The 22,687-nt window shown below is 42.1% G+C and overlaps 1 protein-coding gene across 4 annotated transcripts in view; it reads right to left on the bottom strand.

Moving 5' to 3' along the window:
* Positions 1-521: 521 nt before the first annotated feature.
* Positions 522-22,687, bottom strand: part of LOC139764314 (protein amalgam-like) — a 464,651-nt gene continuing 442,485 nt past the window's right edge. For 2 of the 4 annotated variants that reach the window (XM_071690804.1, XM_071690805.1), the window contains exons 2-11: positions 18,235-18,408; positions 17,176-17,366; positions 10,794-10,973; positions 9,504-9,644; positions 7,711-7,957; positions 5,769-5,896; positions 3,219-3,420; positions 2,715-2,843; positions 1,518-1,648; positions 1,050-1,189 (exon numbers count right to left, since the gene is read on the bottom strand). In XM_071690804.1, coding sequence (XP_071546905.1) covers positions 1,539-1,648; positions 2,715-2,843; positions 3,219-3,420; positions 5,769-5,896; positions 7,711-7,957; positions 9,504-9,644; positions 10,794-10,973; positions 17,176-17,366; positions 18,235-18,408 — 1,502 coding nt within the window. In that variant the 3' untranslated portion in view covers positions 1,050-1,189; positions 1,518-1,538. Of the gene's footprint in view, positions 1,190-1,517; positions 1,649-2,714; positions 2,844-3,218; positions 3,421-5,768; positions 5,897-7,710; positions 7,958-9,503; positions 9,645-10,793; positions 10,974-17,175; positions 17,367-18,234; positions 18,409-22,687 lie in introns of all 4 variants that reach the window. The other 2 variants (XM_071690806.1, XM_071690807.1) reach the window with 1 other exon arrangement.

The following is a 22,687-nucleotide window of genomic DNA, read 5'->3' on the forward strand; positions in this document are numbered from 1 at the left end:
TTGTCTACCTTCCAGTGTTGCCTTCCACAGTATACATGATCCATCCTTGATAACCTCCCTTTTGCTCACTTTGGTTATTCATTTAAAACTGTAAAGACCACACTGTTGCTATTCAGTACTTAATAAGCAGGCACAAATCACAAGCATGCCAGGCTCATCAAGTCTGAACACTTTATGAAATGAAGGAGTTTTGTTTGGCAGTAATAAAAAGCACTGGGAAGCTAGGGACTTCAGAGTACAAGGGCAGGTACCTTGAAACATTGTGCCATGCACTCAAGAAGACTTCTGAAGTAATCCAGAGTCATTATGTGTACCCCAGTGTACCGTAGTAGTTGAAGATATGTACCCAATTTATGCCCATTTCCAGCCAGGAATCAATGTTGCAGGGGATCTTTACAATTATAACTACAAACACTTGGTGTGTAGTAAACACCTTCATTCAATTACCCATTCATGATAATTCTTTGTATCACACTTTTATCGTCCAAATTACAGAATTTCTTGCTTAGATTTCTTTTACATTTTGCAGTATTTTTTTCTTTATTACAAAGATATTATTTCATAAAAACTGTTCCACCATTGTTCAAGCAATTTTTAAGATGTTTCTTCCCAATAACATTTCAGGATACTGCAAAGCAATCTTGGATTGTTACAACATACCATTTTTACTATTTGTCAGTGTCTAATATTTTGTTCTGACTTGGGTATGATTCAGGGAACACTGGGTCTTGTCTGAGCACTGGGGCAGAGTAGTTCATCCCAAAATTTAAACAATCTAATATACTAAGGCTATAACTAGTTCTGTTAAACACATCACTTGCTCTATTAAGTTCACTCAGACTTCATCATTACTACACTCAGACAATATTTTCTTTATGCCTCCACTCAGATAATACAATATTATTCAAAAGCCGCTAATGCATTCTAAAACAAGATCATTAAATGTAAGACACCAGCTTTTGACTTACTGATGACAAGTTCCAGACTGATTTGAGGCCATGATCATAATTTCATAACCACTCTATACTTTTGAACAGGATTTAATAAAATACAGAGAATTAGGAATCGATGGATCATTCATATAAAGATGTGTTTTGTGCGTGAATCTGTTGCAGTGTTGAAGTCTGAATATTGTTGCTTGTTCCTCAATTTAGTAGGAAGAGAGTGCTAAATGGAGGCACTGAAGTATCTGCAACAGAAAATTATTAGTTAAAACAGTCATATAGGATAAAGATATCATTCCTTTTAACACAGTTCCATAAATACAGTAATGAAACATCTAATGAATGGTTTTATCATTGTTATTTTTCTGCTGTTCTTGGTTTTAATGTTCAATGCATAAACAAACTTAAGCAGCAGTTTAGGTCCTGAGTAATAGGACAGGCAAGAGCAGCATCAACATGATTCCTGACACATCTTACTAGTTAGATTTCAGATAATAAGATTTTCATGAAATGTCTGATTCATTTTAACAGTACATCAATTAACGATATTGACCACAAATCTTTGCTTCTCACCCGACATAGCAGGAACTAATCTTAAGCAGCAGCTAAAGTCCTGAGCAGTAGGACAGGCGAGAGCAACATCAACAGGACAGTGTTGCCTACTGTTGGAGTTCCACTGGTTGTCGTTTGCTGAACAGCTACTTCTGCCACACCAAAGAAAAAACAGGTATAGAAGAACAAACTGAAGTGTTTACTTATTCACCAGTAAACATAATGTACATCAAGTTTCTGTTATCTTTATATGTTATAAATTGTACTGATTACTCTCTATTATGTAAAAAAAGAACAGTAGTGCAATAATGATCATATGAATAAAAAAAAAAGGCACAGAGTATCTAACAAAACATCTTGCTAATAGTTCTTCACACATTCTGAAAGAATTGAAATACATCTCAAGCAATTCTAAACTCAGCACAAACAAATGCTTATGATAGGTCTAAAGATCCTTAGTACAGTACAGGATATTTCTCAAAAGCTAGAAGTAGAAGGGGTTGGGTTTAGGTTTAGTTTGGGTAATGATGGCTGAAAGTGAAATCAAACAAATGAGATATGTCACACAGTGAGTGTTCAAGGTAAATGTTTCTTTCAAGAAAGTGTAACTTTCTCTTTTTTGGGCAATCTCATGCTGAAATATTCATTTTGCATTTCAAAGGCCATTTGAGCAACAGATAGTATAAATGATGTTTGTAATTCGCAGTGAAATAAACACAACTGTAGCCATTCTGTCTTCTGAAATATGCATCAGATGATTCATTCAGGAGCTTTTCAGCTTTTAGTCTCTGATTTCTAGAGAAATGTCAATGCTGAAAGTTAAGAGGTCAATAAAGGTCAGAGGAAAAAAATTCCATGATGTCTATGTAACTTGCATTTCATTAAAAGAAAGAAACATTTGCTATGCATTAATTAGTCAAACATGATATATTCATCACAAACACTCGAAAATTATGCCAGGTGCCTGCTGAGGGATGTTAAATGAGCATCATGCTGGGATGAGAAAAGAGGGTCAGGAGAGGTTAGGAGGGTCAGCGAGTTGGTCCAGATACTCGCCTAGCACTTACCACCAGCCTGTGTTCTCAGATTATCATACTGTCACTGGATGATGGTAGGTGTTTCATTAATGCAAAGGCTGACTTGAGTTTGTCTCAAAATTCTAAGCCAGGATTAAAAGCAGAGGTTGGTGCTGGCAGGTCTGTGGCTGGGTCTACAAACCTTGGCTGGAAGCACTTGATGGACCCTCTTTATTCCCAGCAAGGGTGGTGGTGAGGAGTGTGGTGGTGGTAGTTTGGGTAGTAGTGGTGGTAGAGGTGGTGGGAGTGGTGGTGGTGGTGGTGGGTGGGACTTCCATGCACCAAAAATAAAATAAGTTCAGTCTTTGAAGAAACTCTGCATTCTTTTTTGAAGATAAGTAATACTACAACTACTGATGAAAGGCTGTTTATGACAACTATTAATCGCACAGTGAGACTGGCATGTTAGCCTGTACTATCAATGAAGCAATATTGTATGAATACTGATATCATACTTAGTAGAACTTGTGTTGGCTGGGTATTTAGCATTATCAAGCAATGTTATATGATACATATGTGCTTAGTATTGACTTAAAAAGCATGGTTGAAAAAATATACTGTACAGTATATATATCAATATTTTGAAAAATTTAGCTATAGTGCCTGCTTCCTCATAAACTATTAAAAGTGAAGGGCTTCAGCTCACCTTTTTTCGTGGAGAAAGCAAACTCATTGTTTGCGCCCCACATAAACTTGTTTTTCACTTGAACAGTGGCATGATAGTCAGTAGCTGGCTCCAGGTCAGCAATGGTATGTTTCATGCTGTGCATCAGACCCTGTGTTTCTACATCTGCTGCCTCGAAAGTGCTGTCCATCCAATCCCCAGGCTCATCCGTTGAGTCGTTGGCCTGGATGCAAAGTTACATACATGTATAAAACTTTATTCATGTATAAAACTTTATTCATGTATAAAACTTTATACACTTTTGTTTTGCTTTTTCTTTTTGACTGTTTTTACATCCTTCAATTTACATCTGTTCTAACACCTATTTTGATGTATTTGAGTATTTCATTTTTCATCTTTTAATTCCTATCTTGAAAGTCTAATCTTTACATTATCCTACAATCATAAACCTCTTTACTTTATTTTTATCAACATTAACTCCTAATTTCCTCGTGTTACTCTCATTTTTAACCTCAGACACCAGCTTCTGCAATTTCCCTATGAAATCTGCAGCCAGAGCCATGTCATCTGCAAATAGCAACTGACACCTCCCAGGCACCCCCCCAACTCCAGCATATTGTAGACTCACCCCTCTCTCTATGACCCTCGTATTCACCCTCCTCACCCATAGTGATATCACAAAACCTTGATGCAGACCCACCTTCACTTCGAACCATTCACCCCCCCTCCCTTCCTACCTAAACATACACTTTACTCTTCTCTGATAAAAATGCTCACTGCATCTCGTAGTTTTACTCCCAACTTTCACAAAGTATCTCAACCCAATCATATGTTTTCGCTAAGTCCATAAAAGCTGCATAAAATTCCCTCTCTTTCTCCAAGATATTTCTCATACATCATTTTCAAAGCAAACTCCTCGTCCACACATCCTTTATCACTCCTCAAAGCACATTGCTTTTTCCCACCCTGATGCTGTATGCATGCTGCCACCCTCTCATACAACCTACCATCTATACTCAATGACACTACACCTGTATAATTGAAGCATTTACTTTTATCACCTTGTCATTATATTATGACACTGTGTGGGTATTCAGCCAATCCTCAAGCACCTCACTAAAAATCCTACCTAACCAATCAATAACAATGCCATCCCCTTTCTTAAGAATTCAACTGCAATCCAATCCACTCCAGCCACTTTTCATCTCACTTCATCTTAGGTCCAGCCACTTTGCCACACTTCATCTTAGGTGAGGCTTTCACCACCTCCTTCCTTTTTACCAAAGCATTTGCCATGACGTGCACCACCTCACCCCAAACATCCCATACCTGCCCTTTCCTCTCCTTCCGTCATCTGATACATTCAAGTCCTTTAAAATGCTAACCCCAGCTCTTCACATCACTCGTCACATCTGCTCCCCTTACTGATGATCCCATATGTCTCATATTCTCACACCATTCAACTCCTAAGATGTTTCCTAATTTTCACTGGAGTTTGCCAATACTCTCTCGTTTACCCTTTTTCTTTCCAGTCTAACACCTTCTTCCTGACTTCCTGGTGTTTATACAATAAAATTTTCATGATATTCAATAAATAATATAATGAAAAGTTATTACAGGCCATCTGCAAGCTGTTACATCGCAAGTGAAAGGTCACCATCAGCAAAGATTCATTACCATCAGTGGTTGAAAAGGAATACGATCTTGTTGAGGAGCTTTTCGCATTAAAGGAATCCCACATGTCCCTGCTCCTGATTGTAGTACAGCCTTAAAGCTGCAAGAGCCCCATAGAAGGGGTCCTGAGGTAGTATAATTCATGTCACTTATCATGTATATATTTTTGTATAAAGTCTTTACTAACACCATCTTTATAAAAACAACCTTGTTTTCAAATGCTTTATGGGATAAGATTACATCAAGAATCCAGACGTCAGAGCTATGGAAAATTTTTTCAGAAAGATTTATATTTCACACATCTTCTTATTCTAATTCAGTTTACAAATACCGAGATAGCCTAATATAAAATAACTTAAAGCACAGCAAATTGAAATTTTTACTTGTATTTTTTTAATGCACTCAGAAGTCTGGAAAATTAAAATTTTTGTCAGTGTCCAAGTCACAAGCATTCCACATTGTTGATGTTGTACTATATCACAATCATTGTACTGTAAAGTAGCTGTGACAATTGTATTGTATTGTGGGGGTCAAAAAATTTGACCCTGACATGCATCTCAACTCATGTGATGATAGTCTATGGGAAAATTTGGTTCTTTTCAAGGAATTTCACCTAAATTAGCACTTTCTGGGAGTGCTTCTATAACTTAAAGCAGGGAACATTTTTATTTGTACTTTCTTTACTATTCTTTCACATTCCCTGCACCTCTTGACAGTATTAACTCCCAATCAGATGGGAAGTTTTATTAGGCAGTCATGAACATTTGAATGTGCATTTTACACCCAAAATCCATTCTTGGATTTTTGGCTTGGAATATAACCTCTACCCTATCCTAAATGCCCTTCCCTAACCTATACGTCACTATCATTGTTATTCCCTTCTCTGTGGGTGCTTACCTTGGCTTTGCGGTACTTAAGACGATACTCGAGGATGGGGTAGTAGCTCTCAGTTTCCCAAGTGAGGGTGTAAGTGTTTTCTTCACCTCCATTTGGGTCACTGGTGAAGTGGGGTGGCTTCGGAAGGCCTGGAGAGAGGAGGTAACGTGATCAAAGTAAATATATTGTATACCTTGAAGACTACTGCACATGATTTTCTTCATATCAGCTTACCTTACCTAAGTAGCACCAGGAAATGAGACTCTGAGGAAATCTCGATTAGCTCCTTCTTCCATTCCTACTTTTAGAAAGTGATAATACTAGAGGGGGGATTTCTACCCCCCATATCTGACTCTGTCACCTTATACAACATGCAGGAGATGTGTAAGTTGCACCCTCCCCCCCATCCACACAGAATAATGATTAATTGAATAAACACCTAGAGAATGGAAGTGAGCAAATAAGGCCATTTCTTCATCTGTTCCTGGCACTACATCACCAATGCAGGAAAGTGCAAACAAGTATAAAAAAAATTCTTACTTGATTGCCCTTTCCCAGGAACAGACAAAGAAAGGCCACATCCACCCACATTAATTCTCTAGCTGTCATGTGTAATGCATCGAAACCACAGCTCCCTAGCCACAACCAGGCCCCACAGACCTTTCCATGCTTTACCCTGGATGCTTTATATGCCCTGGCTCAGTCCACTGACAGCAAATTCATCCCAGTACACTACACTGATCCAATTCATTCTATCCTTTGCACACCTTTCATCCTCCCTCATGTTCAGGCCCTGATCACTCTAATAACTTTCACTCCATCCTTCTATCTTCAATTTGGTCTTCCAGTTCTCCTTGTTCCCTCCATTTCTGACACATGTATCCTCTTTGTCAGCCTTTCCTTACTCATTCCTTCCATATATCCAAACCATTTCAAGACCCTCCCTTCTACTCTCTCAACCACACTCTTTTTATTACCACACATCTCTCTTACCCTTGCATTACTTGATCAAACCACCTCACACCACATACTGTCCTCAAAAATTTAATTTCCAAAACATACACCACACTCCCCACAACCCTTGCAACCATATAATATAATATGATACAGTTGTTGAATTTGCTTATGGATGAGGTGGTTAGGTAGGTAAATGCAAGAGTTTGGGAGAGGGGGTGAGTATGCAGTCTGTTGTGGATGAGAGGGTATGGGAAGTGAGTCAGTTGTTATTTGCTGATGATACAGCTCTAGTGGCTGATTTATGTGAGAAACTACAGTGGTTGGTGACTGAGTCTGGAAAAGTGTGTGAAAGGAGAAAATTGAGAGTAAATGTGAATAAGGGCAAGGTTATTAGGTTCAGTAGAGTTGAGGGACAAATTAATTGGAATGTAAGTTAGAATAGAGAAAAATTAGAGGAAGTGAAGTGTTTTAGATATCTGGGAGTAGACTTAGCCGCAAATGGAACCATGGAAGCGGAAGTGAGTCACAGGGTGGGGGAAGGGCAAAGGTTCTGGAAACTATGAAGAATGTGTGGAAGGAGAGAATGTTATCTCAGAGAGCAAAAATGGGTATGTTTGAATGGATTGTGGTTCTAACAATGTTATATGGTTGTGAGGCATGGGTTATAGATAGGGTTGTATAGAGGAGGGTGGATGTATCGGAAATGAAATCTTTGAGGACAATATGTGGTGAGGTGGTTCGATTGAGTATGTAATGTAAGGGTAAGAGAGATGTGTGGAAATAAAAAGAGTATAGTTGAAAGAGCAGAAGAGGGTGTGCTGAAATGGTTTGGACATATGGAGAGAATGAGTGAGGAAAGATTGACAAAGAGGATATATGTGTTAGAGGGGGAGGGATGGAGAAGTGGGAGACCAAATTGGAGGTGGAAGGATGGAGTGAAAAAGATTTAGATATCTAGACTTAGATATTCTTTACATGTTATGTATATGGAGATAATGATCCTCACCTGTCATGTGTATGGACTTTTTGACAGTTCCATACTGGTTGACAGCTGTACATACGTACTCTCCAAAGTCATCCTCAGTGACCTGAGATATCTTAAGGGCATGACGGTGGCCTCCATCTTGTTCCTCCAGGTGACTATCAAGGGTAATAGGTTCATTGTCTTTGCTCCATGTAACTTTAGCGGTAGGCCGAGAATGAATGATACACACCAGCTCCACCCTGTCACCCTCTCCAGTGCGCACAATTGCCTGTCGGTAGAGAAAGAGTAAGCTCATATGACTCGGTACACTGTCCACCTTACATCTGACACCTAATGTGTTGAACACCGACAAGTATCACACACTAATAGGAAGACAGGCAACACATACAAGTTCAAGAGAGATTATCCATTCTAAGTTGGAGGATATATCGACAATCCACATTTACCTAATCATTAAGCTAATGCTATCATTTATGATATCAAGTAGTCCTTCATTATGCCTGACTCATATCACTTAATCCTATAACTCATATCCTTCTGTAAACTTAGTGACTAAAGATTTTTTTGGGAATTTCTGCTTCTGAGTTGAATATCAAAAAATTCATAATTCCTGGAATCAAGTAATGTGTGGATTTTGGGTTTTTATGGATCTTTGGAAAATGAGTCACAGACTGCTGTCTGAACACAATGAAGCCTTTAACAGTGTGTTTTGTTTTTCATTTCATGGGTACTGGTATACACAGCATGCTTCCTTTCTTTAGCACTACACACAGCACTAACATTTGGATGCAGTTTTGGATGTCATTAATGGGCACAATTTATATAAATATTGCACAAATAACTAAGAAAAGCATGAGCTTTACCCCCCATGTGTTTAGACGGTAAGAACAGTTCACAATAGATAGTGGCCAAACTCACGTTGAAGGTAAAGCAATCTTGAAAGTGTTGGACCAGTGGTTTTTGAAGTTTCTAAGTTTTGGAATCATATATTTTGGCATTCTAACTGCATGTAATTACTCATTTTAACAGATTAACTCATGTTATTGATAGTGAATAAAGAAAGTAATGATTAGGGTATATCCTCATGATAAAAGTCACAGAAATTTGTTAGTACTGCAGTCTAAAGTATTACAAAGTGCAAAATTGTTTGATAAAAGTTAAGACCACAGTACTGATTAAACTGAATGAAATATACCACACATTTGTAAAGAAATCTTCCTGTCTCTGCAAACTTTACCTTGTAAAAAGATAGGACACAGATATTAATGTAGCGCTGTCATCCCATATAACAGCTTTCTTGACTTTACACTGATAAAGGGGGTTTGTGTGCTTTGCTAACTGATCAGGTACGACCTCCGACTGACTATGAAGATAATGTAATCATCACATCCAATTTCCTTTCAAGTATTTTCTCTTGGTTGTTCATTGTAATGGTTAATGATAATGCTGAACTGGATGTTAAAAAGGCCGGCAGGTAATGCAAGCACTACTGAGAATCTTTTTTATGACAAGTTGAATTATTAACACTGGTGAGTATGTAATATATTTTGCAACTTGGCATGCATATAATTATCAGTGAGAAGTGTGGCACATAAAAAAACAGTAGCAATTATAATGAGAATTTGGAACAAATCCATCTCAAGTGCAATGCTGCCATAAAACTGTTAAATTTCCTATGTTATGACACCAAATCTATTTAGTGTTCAGACCATATTAATCAGTAAATTAACTTCACTAACAGCATCATTTCCAATAGCTCCCTTAATTTTTCTACCTGTTTCCCTTGGCAATCCTACATCTCTCTCTACACTGACCTTCTCAGTGAAGATTTCTGGTGGGTACTCTACGATGACAGACATTGATGCAGTGATTGGTTCACCAATACCATTTTCAGCGGAGCAGACATAAGTGCCCTCTACATGGCGGTCCACACCTTCCAGCGTCATGCTTAGACCCTGAAAAACCCACATACATTGTCAAACTCTTCCTTCTAATAGTCATGTATTCAGTAAATTCCTTTTACAGCTAACAGATCACAGATTGACACCATGACACATGTTGGAGGGTGGTCATCAGAAATTATGCAGCCTATCAATCATTTCAATTAACAAATCTGTTCTGCTACAGGTGATGATAATGCCTCATAACAACACTATTTCATTATGTCAATCTCTTCTACAAACAGTAAGGATTAAGCTTTGTGACAGTACCATTTTTGGCAATGAATTACTTATTTAAAACATCATTTTTAAGTCCTGAGATGTATACATGTCATCACTGATTAATTAATTAAAAAGTCAGTTAATAGATCAGTAACTAGTTAATTTACTGTAAAACAGAATTTCATAATAATTCAATGAATAAATTCTAATAGTATTGAACCACTAAAGAATGTAGTAGTTGATGCTAAATCCACTCCTCAATGTAAGCAAATCATTTAATCATCTAAACGATTTAAAGACTGTTAATTGAACAATTAATAAAGCATTCTCAATGCTGTAATAATCATTAAAATGAACATTAATCTTATACATCATTAACTCTGAATTAAACAAATCAACTGGTACTGGAGAAGTCCATCATTAAGTGCCTTTCTCCTGAAACACATATCAATTAACAAATTTAATAAAAGATAGATCAAGTCACACTCATAAAAACAGATGGAAAGACTATAGATGATACTTCTTTACTGTTTGGTGCATGTCATGAGAAATACTAGTGTAGGTGTATGATTAGGTGTGTGATTAGACAGTTTCAGTTGATGAGTATGTCATAACTAACATGAATATGCCTAAGTACATGAAAAATGTCTTGGAAGGGTAGTCTGATTGATCACTAAAAATCATTCACCACATCAAAAATGAAAAATAAAGGGCATTAAAGGTTTTGAAGGTTAAAGAGTTTGTCAACTGAGGAGAAAGTACTTCTGTTTGTCTCAGCCACTTCTTCAACAGGTAAGTGTTGCAATAAAAGAGTTTCTAAGTCACAAAGGATTTTGGCTATAACAACAGAAGTTTCACAGAGGGATGGATGGTGGTTCAGTGGGCAAAGGAAATGGCCTAATGATGAAGAGAGTGGGCTGCCAGGTGAGAAATGTGGCTGACCTCTTCCTCGTGTTCACCAGATGGTAATCTTCCTTCCTGGCGTGTCCAGCGGATGGTGGGTGTGGGGTTACCATCTGCTTCACACTCCAGACGCACGCTTTCGCCCTTCACCACTGCCTGCTGCTCTGCAGACTTTTTGGTGAAGTTAGGTGCGTATTGTACATCCAGTTCGTGTTTCAACTGCAAAACACACATCATTAGTATACACTGGATTATAACATTTATTATTATGTCCATGACATCTTTCCTGTATTTATTTCTAAGCACTTTTAAAACTATTTTTTCCACACTATTTTTTTCCTATGAATAATCAATATTAGTTTATTATCATTTTAATGGCATTCCTAGATATAATCATCATGCAACCTACAACCTGTTTTGCTCAACATATTCAGGTGCTGAAAAGGGGAAGTACTGCATTTTCTTTATCTAATTTTTAACCAGGCCTTATTACTGTGGTGTCTGAATCAATGCATCATTTGCTAATATCAACTTGACCATGATAATTTCAGATGATATCTAACCGTGCTTCCCCACACAACTTTGAAGCATACTGTTCTGACATTGTTTTTTATGTCTGTAACATTCAAATAATGGGTGTCTGTCATCACTCTTGGAATATGAAGACTGACAGCAGGGAACAAAAACATGGGTACCACAACCAAAACTATATTAATATAGATACAGGTGTGTAGGTACTAGGAGAGATGCTACTGCTGGTGCAGGAGCAGGAAGAGTTAAGTGCTATGCCTATGCTGCAGCTAGAGGGATTAGGCACTGCTAGGTTCCTTTGGAGCTGCTGGAGGAGGAAGGCACTGACAGGGTTCCATATTGCTGTTGCTGGAGGGATGAGGTATTTCTGGGGTTCTGTGGAGTTGATGGCACAAGGGAGAGGCGTTGGCTGCAGGAGGAAAGGGGCACTGCCGGGGTCTTGTATTGCTGCTGGAGGAGGGAAGAGACGTTGTCAGGGTCCTTGACTGCAGCTAGAGGAGGGAATAAGTGTTGCTCGTGTCCTGTAGTGCTTCTGCGAAAGGGAAAAGGCACTGCTGGGGTCCCAAGGAGCTGATGCTGCAGGAGGGAGTAATGATGATGGGTTCCAGGAAGCTTCTGTAAGATGAAGGCAATGCCTGGGTCCCAGACAGCTCCTGCAGAATTCATGGTGATCCATGTGCCAGGTGTGAGATACACTCAAGGCCAATTGATTTTGCACATGTCACTACATCACTGCACCCAGGGCTATATGCATGTAGTGTGTGCCAGCTGGGTAAAGCATGTGTGCCACTTGGGTAAATTGACATGTTCTACAGCTGTAAATTACCATCACAGAGCTGCATACCATGTAGATCCCCCTATGTGAATTACAACTGTGGGTACAATAGGCTTTGGAATGATAAGAGTGTACAGCTATAGTGCTCCCTCTCCCATCCTTTCCTCAAAGTAGATATATGCTGAAAGTGAGGTAAATGCTTCTGGCAGCTGAAAGACCAGTGCTGGCGGAGTGGGGTGAGGGAGATGGGCAGTAGAGAAAGCAGGTCCGCAATCTTCATGTGGCGATGGTGGTACATGGTACAGTACAGTGCAGTTTGCTATATTGAAATGAGGAGGGATCAGAGGTCCCTGGGTTGGTTAGGTAGCGATGATGACATCCTGTGGGCAGAGCTAGTGTAACCAGGGCCTGTGCAAGGAAAGAACAGGGAAGGGTAGCAGTGGAGGCATGATGGCAGTCAACAGAGACAACTCCTGTTGCGAGATATCCAGCTGCATGTGGGTTTTAGGGTACTGTTAGTATATATAAGGTCATTTACAAAGAAACTGCATAGCTTGGCTCCAGAAAAAGTGAGAGAACATTGATGGTAAGGTATGGTTTGGTTGGGCTGAAAAGCACCAAAATTTTATCATAACCTTTCTCGGTCTCTTCAAGGGTCAACATGATCATGTTGACTCACAGATATATATGTGTACACTCATTACAAATATGAGAACTGTGAGAATGTGAGAAGGGCTGTGAGACTAGTAACATCAAGAACTATATCAACAAGGACAAAGGCATGTAGTTACTTCAGAAATTGCTGCTGCTTGTGCTGGAGCAGGAAGAGGGGTGAAAGAGCAGTCATGTGGATGTGTTATTGGAGTGATAAGGCACTGTTAAAGTCCTCTAATGCTGCTGCCAGAGGAAAGACACATGACTGGGGTACCATGGTGCTGCTGCAGGAGGGAAAAGGCTTTGCCAGAATCCTGTGATGCTGATGTTTGAAAAAAGTAATGTTCCTAGGGTTCTGTGGAGCTGCTGCAGAAGGGTAGAAACTGCTTAGGACTCAGGGAACTGCTGCAGGAGGGAAGAGGCATTGTCGGATTGTTGGGATCCCATGGTGCTCATGCAGTGTAATTCATGGTCACATGAGGTTCCTGTAGGAGGTAGTTGATACTTGGGTTCTGTGAGCTCCTGCAGGAGGAAGGCAAAGCCAGAGTCACATGGCACACCTGTTGAACTCCCACTGGTGGCTGCTGATATTCTGAACTGGAGGTGAAGTGGTATATCAGCCTGAAGTGACCTCAATTGGAGCTGTATGCCATATTCAAGGCCAGCTAATTTTACATACAACACCCCAGTACTTCATCCAGCACAAAGCACTTTAAATGTTACTACTAGTATCATGAATACGTCATCTGCTTCTTTTGCATATACTGCTATAACAGTAACTACTACATCACTATCACTACATCCATTTCCGTTAATACAAATATTAATACAATGATTGCCAATTCATCACAGCTAATACACCAATATTACATTATACTTTGTTGCTGTCTCCCGCATAGCGATGTAGCACAAGGAAGCAGAAGAAAGAATGGCCCAACTCGCCCACATACACATGTATGTACATAAACATCCACGCACGCACATATACGTACTTATGCATTTCAACGTATACATACATATACATACGAATAAAGTGCATATGAACGCGCAACTTCATAGAACATACAAACCTCCAACAGCCAGGATCGAACCCGGGACCCCTGTGCATATACATATACATACACAGACTTATCCATATATACACATGTACACATTCATACTTACTGCCTTCATCCATTCCCATCGCCACCCTGCCACACATGAAATTGCAACCTCCTCCCCCTGAACTACCCTATGACTCACTTCCGCTTCCATGGCTCCATCCACTGCCAAATCCACTCCCAGATATCTAAAACACTTCACTTCCTCCAGTTTTTCTCCATTCAAACTTACCTCCCAACTGACTAGTCCCTCAACCCTACTGTACCTAATAACCTTGCTCTTATTCACATTTACTCTCAGCTTTCTTCTTTCACACACTTTACCAAACTCAGTCACCAGCTTCTGCAGTTTCTCACACGAATCAGCCACCAGTGCTGTAACATCAGCGAACAACAACTGACTCACTTCCCAAGCTCTCTCATCCACAACAGACTGTATACTTGCCCCTCTTTCCAAAACTCTTGCATTCACCTCCCTAACAACCCCATCCATAAACAAATTAAACAACCATGGAGATATCACACATCCCTGCCACAAACCAACATTCACTGAGAACCAATCACTTTCCTCTCTTCCTACACGTACACATGCCTTACATCCTCGATAAAAACTTTTCACTGCTTCTAACAACTTGCCTCCAACACCATATATTCTTAATACCTTCCACAGAGCATCTCTATCAACTCTATCATATGCCTTCTACGACACGCAGGGAATGCGTGGGAAGTAATCTCTCCCCTCCCTTTTTTTTTTTTTACAAAAAAGAGAAACAAAGAAGGGGGCCAAATGAGGATATTCCATTTAAGGCTCAGTCCTCTGTTCTTAACGCTACCTTGTTAATGCGAGAAATGGCAAATATGTATGAAAAAAGAAGGCAGCAGGTTTGGATGGTACTGCAGTGGAATTTATTAAAAAAGGGGGTGACTGTAGTGTTGACTGGTTAGTGAGAATATTCAGTGTATGTATGGTTCATGGTGAAGTGCCTGAGGACTGGCAGAATGCATGCATAGTGCCATTGTACATAGGCAAAGGGGATTAAGGTGAGTGTTCAAATTACAGGGGTATAAGTTTGTTGAGTATTCCTGGCAAATCATATGGGAGGTTATTGATTGAGAGGGTGAAGGCATGTACAAAGCATCAGACTGGGGAAGAGCAGTGTGGTTTCAGAAGTGGTAGAGGATGTGTGGATCAGGTGTTTGCTTTGAAGAATGTATGTGAGAAAAACTTAGAAAAACAAATGGATTTGTATGTAGCATTTAAGGATCTGGAGAAGACATATGATAGAGTTGATAGAGATGCTTTGTGGAAGGTATTAAGAGTATATGGTGTGGGGGGTGAGTTGCTAGAAGCAGTGAAAAGGTTTTATCAAGGATATAAGGCATGTGTACGAGAAGGAAGAGAGAAAAGTGATTGGTTCCCTGTGAATGTCGGTTTGCGGCAGGGGTGTGTGATGTCTCCATGGTGTTAATTTGTTTATGGATGGGGTAGTTAGGGAGACGAATGCAAGAGTTTTGGAAAGAGGGGCAAGTATGCAGTCCGTTGTTGTACGCTGATGATACAGTGCTGGTGTCTGATTCAGGTGAGAAACTGCAGAAGCTGGTGACTGAGTTTGGTAAAGTGTGTGAAAGAAGAAAGCAGAGTGTAAATGTGAATAAGAGCAAGGTTAGTAGGTTCATTAGGGTGGAGGGACAAGTCAATTGGGAGGTAAGTTTGAATGGAGAAAAACTGGAGGAAGTGAAGTGTTTTAGATATCTGGGAGTGGATGTAGCAGCAGATGGAACCATGGAAGCAGAAGTTAGTCACAGGTTGGGGGAGGGGGCAAAGGCTCTGGGAGCGTTGAAGAAGGTGTCGAAAGTGAGAACGTTATCTTGGAGAGCAAAAATGGGTGTTTGTGAGGCATGGGCTATAGATAGGATTGTGTAGAGGAGGGTGGATGTGTTGGAAATGAGATGTTTAAGGACAATATGTGGTGTGAGGTGGTTTGATCGAATAAGTGATGAAAGGGTAAGAGAGATGTATGGTAATAAAAAGACTGTGGTTGAGAGAAAAGAAAAGGGTGTATCGAAATGGTTTTGTCACAAGGAGAGAATGAGTGAGGAAAGATTGACCAAGAGGATATATGTGTCACAGGTGGAGGGAACAAGGAGAAATGGGAGACCAAATCGGAGGTGGAGGGATGGAGTGAAAAAGATTTTGAGCGATTGAGGCCTGAACATACAGGAGGGTGAAAGGCGTGCAAGGAATAGAGTGAATTGGAACAATGTGGTATACCAGGGTTGACGTGCTGTTAATGGATTGAACCAGGGCATATGTAGGATCTGGGGTAAACCATGGAAAGTTTTGTGGGGCCTGGATGCAGAAAGGGAAGCTGTGGTTTCAGTGCATTATACATGACAGCTAGAGACTGAGTGTGAATGAGTGTGGCCTTTGTTGTCTTTTCCTAGCGCTACCTCGCGCACATGTGGGGAGAGGGGGTTGTTATTTCATGTGTGGCAGGGTGGTGATGGGAATGAATAAGAGCAGACAGTATGAATTATGTACATGTGTATATATGTATGTCTGTGTGTGTATATATATATATGTATACATTGAGATGTATAGGTATGTATATTTGCGTATGTGGACGTGTCTGTATATATGCATGTATGTGGGTGGGTTGGGTCATTCTTTCATCTGTTTCCTTGCGCTACCTCACTAATGCGGGAGACAGCGACAAAGTAAAATAATAATAAAAAGAATATATATATATATATATTGCTAAAATAATGAGTACCATTTCTATCACTATTAGTACCTTTACTTCTACCATTAGCATCATTACAATAATAACATGTTTACAACAACCTTACTGACAGAATCTACTCCTGTTATTACCATTAACACAACCATTATCAACACTAAAACTTTTTGTTCCTTTGTCTGAATCACCTAACAACATCTCAAAGAAGGATCACTAAATTAAGTACATATGTCCATCAGGATTTTATTCAGAGGTCATATGTCAAACTCATTTAAGGTCTCTTTCCATAATGAGTGCTCATGAATTAAAGTCTTTCTCTATGTGGTGAAAAAAGACTCCTATGTCCCCTTTACTGTGGTAAAAAAAGACACCCATGTTCCTTTCCCTGCAGAAGGAAACAGAGTCTGAATGTAGCCTTCAATGCATGGCTTTGTGTTAATTTTTCCCTACCAGGGAAGAAACACTTTCTTATTTCAAAAAGTTAAAGGCAATGGGATTCCATTTTCTACTACAGTATTACAACTAGTACAGGTTTAATAACATTGTTCACTTCACTTCCACGGCTGGTGCTGCCACTAAGTTTCATACAACTACAATTACAGTAATAATCTATGTCTTACCTCCAGTGGGGGTTCGGCCTCAACTCGGCAGACATAGGTACCCGAGTCAGAGGGTTTGAGGTTGGCGATCTCCACTTGGCCTCCATTCAGCTTAAATCTGCGTGAACGGGGTACTCTGACAAACCCAACAAAAAGCAGCTGCTGCTCTTCTGTCTCTGTCTCTGCTTTCTTTATAATGATCACATAGGGCGCTGCATAAGAAAGGGGGGAAATAGTTATAAAGAGATTAGAGTAATGTCTGATGTATAAACATCTCAAAATTGATTGACTTCTGGTACCTAATATTACTTTTTCAAGTCTCAAAATTCCCATTCTATGAGGCTCCAGCATGAGGACCTCATAAAGTGACTGACTCATATACTTAAACATATGATAATATGGAACAAAAAATGATTAGAGGAGGACTGCCTGTTACAGTGTGGGAACATCATGCATCTAATAGTTACTATAAGGTAGGAAGAAGTTGCTCTGAAGATATCCAAAGAAAAGATATGTTGGGCAAATATACACTTGCTCTGATAATACATTCTGTTCTCTTGTTTTCCCTCATTCTATTACACTCCTTCCAAATCATCTCATTCTCTCTGAAGTTGGCTGATAATCATTCACTCAAATGCTCATTTGCCCTCTTTGTTTTTCAATCCCTGTTCTTTCCTCTTAGTCTGCCACTTTCTTTTGTACAGTTCCCAATCACTTGCACACTTTTCTGTTTGTACTACCCATACACCTCTCTTCTTTTTTTTCTCTTCTCTTTCACCCCTCACACCCTTTCTCACCTGCCCACTTCTCACCTTCCTCATGCCACACACACTTCTTTCACATGCCAGCACTGCTTCCCCGGATTAATATACCCCCCTCTCCCCTACACACACACACACTCACACACACACATGTTTAAGGAGTTTTCTCCTTTTATGCATGTTGCACCTGTTGATGTTAGGGGGTAGCATTTGATCCAGCCTTCCATGACTGTTGCTGTGCCAATTTGGGATGTGATTTCTGAGTGTAGGTCGTGGACTTATGGGCGAGTATAAGCATAATATACCATGTTATACTCACACTCCTCCGTGGTCTGGCAGGGTATGCTGATACTGGAGCCTTCGGTGGCCACCAGGTGCTGGGGCCCGACAGCGAACTCAGGTGGGTCCCCGTATTCGACGGGTTCCTCCTCGTACTCATACCCGTCGTAGGAGTCTTCGTCCACGGGTTCGTCCGGCTGCGTCAGACCCAAACCTGTTGGGGGGAAGGGCAAGGGGTTACTGACGCCATGGTGAGAGATATAGAGAGATAGATAGATAGATAGATAGGGAGGGAAGGAGAGAAAGGAGGGTCCGTGACAAGAGGACCACAACAGACGGGGGGGATGTCAACTGGCCCCTTAACAAGGACCCACCCCCTACCACAAGTCACCGTGAATGGCCTGGTCCCGCCCATGCAGGCCGTCGCGACCAGCCACTAAAACTTGCAGTAATTAGCGAAGAGACGACAAGCAGCGTGAGCGACGGTGGCGCCAAGCGACATACGTTCACACGTAAGGGCTGCGACAGCCCCCCGAGACGTCCAGCAATATCTCGTAAATACCACAAAGGGGGAGCCATATTTTCACCCTTGGTGACGTTGCTGTGGCATTAGAACACACCACTAGGGCGTTGTGTTGTCTCGGGGGGGAAAAAACTTTGGAGGGCGGGGGAAAAAAGTGTTATCTTGACCACAAGGGTGATAACAAGAGGTGTCGTAAGCTTACAACACGAGGGGGCCTGGTGGAAGTTAGGTTAGGTTTGCTGTGCTACCGAGTTCATACGAATGGAGAGGATTGCTACGTTAAGAGCTCATTGGACTGGAGAAGTTACATGACAAGTTACGTCACTGGAGAATTTGAGGTGGACAAGGAAGTTACAACATGGGAGGAAGTTAGGGGATGTTCTGAGGTTATAGCACTAGATTTTTGTGGTCTTATTATTTCCAGTAGCGGACAGCACACAAGGGGGGAAAAACATACATGCTATTTTAAGCTATCTCTAAGGGCAGGAATATAGATTTAAGGATGAGAGTGTAATAAAACCAGAGCGCTTCTGATCTTTGTGGACATGACTTCAAGGAAGATTAGTTCTCTCTCTCTCTCTCTCTCTCTCTCTCCCACTTTAATCTATTTACCATTCGACCTCCTCCTTGTCTTCGTTCTCATCCATACCTATTTCATTCAAGATTTCCCTCAATTTCTTTCTTTCCCTGACTTCAATTTCTGGGTCTAGTCTTCGTGTTTACATATGTACGCTTTCTTCCTCTCACCTCCCGTCTCTAGACACCTCCTTTACCCATTTCCTCTCCCAATGGAGGCGGTAGATAGGCGGAAATGGAGGATGGGAGACAGCTTGGGAGAGCGAGTGAGAGTGGTAGGGAGAGGGAGAAGGCCTGTGGGTTTATATGATAAACGAAACAATTGGGACTCAAAACTTTCTCACCCCAACCTCCTCCCTCCCCCCACCCACCACAGCATCCTGTGGCGGGCCAACTTCTCCCCCTCCCCCCCCAAAAAAACTCCAGGTCATGGAAAGACGACCCCACCCCCTCCTCTCCAGGTCATGGAAAGACGACCCCACCCCCTCCTCTCCAGGTCATGGAAAGACGACCCCACCCCCCTCCTCTCCAGGTCATGGAAAGACGACCCCACCCCCCTCCTCTCCAGGTCATGAAGCGACGACCCGACCCCCCCCCAAGCCCAGGTCACACGGACCTCCCCACTCAACCCCAAGACCATGGAGCAACCCCTCAACCCCTTAGGTCACACACCAAAGGTCACCACAATCCCAGGTCACCACAACCCCAGGTCACCGAACGACACTCAACCCTAAACTGTTCCATTAATTTTTTCTTTTTCAAGTTCTGTGCAACATGACTTCCTCCACCTGAGAGCCCATTTTGGCGCACTGCGGACGACACAGAACGACGAAGCCCCGGACGACACAGAACGACGAAGCCCCGGACGACACAGAACGACAAGCCCCGGACGACACAGAACGACAAGCCCCGGACGGCACAGAACGACGAAGCCCCGGACGACACAGAACGACCAAGCCCCGGACGACACAGAACGACGAAGCCCCGGACGACACAGAACGACGAAGCCCCGGACGACACAGAACGACGAAGCCCCGGACGAAACCTATAGAACAACGACCTCACTCGGGGGGGAGGAAGTCGTAGCTGGTGCACGACCAGTAGAGCAACGACCTCTCCCAGTGTGTGTGTGTGTGTGTGTGTGGAAGAAGGACGACTGGGTCCTGGTCGTCTACAAGTCCAGCTCTGGCGCTACACAGGTTTGACTCTAAAGGAACAGGCCAAGCTCTATATATGTCTGACTCTAGAGGCACAGGTCGGACTCTACAATTTTACATGTCTACTCTACAGCCACACATCCCAGCTCTACGAGCAGTTCTGGCTCTAGAAGTACAAGGTGGACTCTAGATTTACAGGTCTGGCTCTACAAGCACACACACACACACACACACACACACACACATATATATATATATATATATATATATATATATATATATATATATATATATATTCTTTCTTTTCTTTCAAACTATTCGCCATTTCCCGCGTTAGCGAGGTAGCGTTAAGAACAGAGAACTGGGCCTTTGAGGGAATATCCTCACCTGGCCCCCTTCTCTGTTCCTTCTTTTGGAAAAATAAAAAAAAAATAATGAGAGGGGAGGATTTCCAGCCCCCCGCTCCCTCCCCTTTTAGTCGCCTTCTACGACACGCAGGGAATACGTGGGAAGTATTCTTTCTCCCCTATCCCCTATATATATAGTTTTCCCTAACTACCCTGCTATCCTTTGCTACCCTGCTCTCCCAAACGACCCCGCTAACCTTTGCTACCCTGCTCTCCCAAACTACCCCGCTAACCTTTGCTACCCTGCTCTCCCAAACGACCCCGCTAACCTTTGCTACCCTGCTCTCCCAAACTACCCCGCTAACCTTTGCTACCCTGCTCTCCCAAACGACCCCGCTAACCTTTGCTACCCTGCTCTCCCAAACTACCCCGCTAACCTTTGCTACCCTGCTCTCCCAAACGACCCCGCTAACCTTTGCTACCCTGCTCGCCCTAACTACCCCGCTAACCTTTGCTACCCTGCTCTCCCAAACGACCCCGCTAACCTTTGCTACCCTGCTCTCCCTAACTACCCCGCTAAGCTTTGCTACCCTGCTCTCCCAAACGACCCCGCTAACCTTTGCTACCCTGCTCTCCCAAACGACCCCGCTAACCTTTGCTACCTTGCTCTTCCAAACGACCCCGCTAACCTTTGCTACCCTGCTCTCCCAAACGACCCCGCTAACCTTTGCTACCCTGGCGCCCACAGTAAACACCCTTACCCCATTTTCCCCTCCCGTCGACAGGACGAGGCTAAACAAACCCCCAGAAACACCACGGTAATCTAAGGGGGTGAGGGGGGAGGCAGGCTATTCTCCGGGGGGGTGAGGGAAGGGAGGGAGGGAGGGAGGGGGCTCCTCCGAGAAAATCTCCGGGGGTGAGGGAAGGGAGGGAGGGAGGGAGGGAGGGGGCTCCTCCGAGAAAATCTCTGGGGGTGAGGGAAGGGAGGGAGGGAGGGGACTCCGAGAAAATCTCTGGGGGTGAGGGAAGGGAGGGAGGGAGGGAGGGGACTCCTCCGAGAAAATCTCCGGGGGGGTGAGGGAAGGGAGGGAGGGAGGGAGGGGGCTCCTCTGAGAAAATCTCTGGGGGGGTGAGGGAAGGGAGGGAGGGAGGGAGGGGGCTCCTCTTAGTCTCTGGGGGTCATGAATTCGCCCCACCTCCCCCCCCCGCCCCACCCCACCCATCTTACATGGGGGTGTGGGGTTGGGGGGGGGGGTTATTGGCCTGGGGTTCTTACCGAATCTAATTAATACTTTTCCGTAATTAAGCAGTTAACGGGTCTACAATAGATTACCCCAGCCCAGGGTGGATTTGGCCCTACACACACACACACACACACACACACACATACACACACACACGCACACACACACTCACGCACACACACACACACACACATATATATATATATATATATATATATATATATATATATATATATATATATATATATATATATATATGTGTGTGTGTGTGTGTCTCCCCTGATGATGTGATTATTACACGAAAGTGCACTTGGGAACTTTTCGTGTTTCATTTTCCCCGTGGACTCATAGGGATATATATATATATATATATATATATATATATATATATATATATATATATATATATATATATATATATATATATGAGACACCCTATATTAGGCTTATATCGTATACCCAATCATTTTTCCCATAGATTCTCGCCTTTTTTCCACTGAAGATCGTCCACCAAGATGGCTACCTCGTCTACCTAACCCGGATATTGAGCCCGGCGAACACGTGGCGCTTCTCCACGGCATAACCCGGATAGAGGAGGTGGGTGTATTGTGGGTGGGGGCGGGGGTGTTGTGGGTGTAGTGGGGCG

The sequence above is a fragment of the Panulirus ornatus genome, chromosome 49, assembly GCF_036320965.1.
Source record: "Panulirus ornatus isolate Po-2019 chromosome 49, ASM3632096v1, whole genome shotgun sequence".
NCBI lineage: Eukaryota > Metazoa > Arthropoda > Malacostraca > Decapoda > Palinuridae > Panulirus > Panulirus ornatus.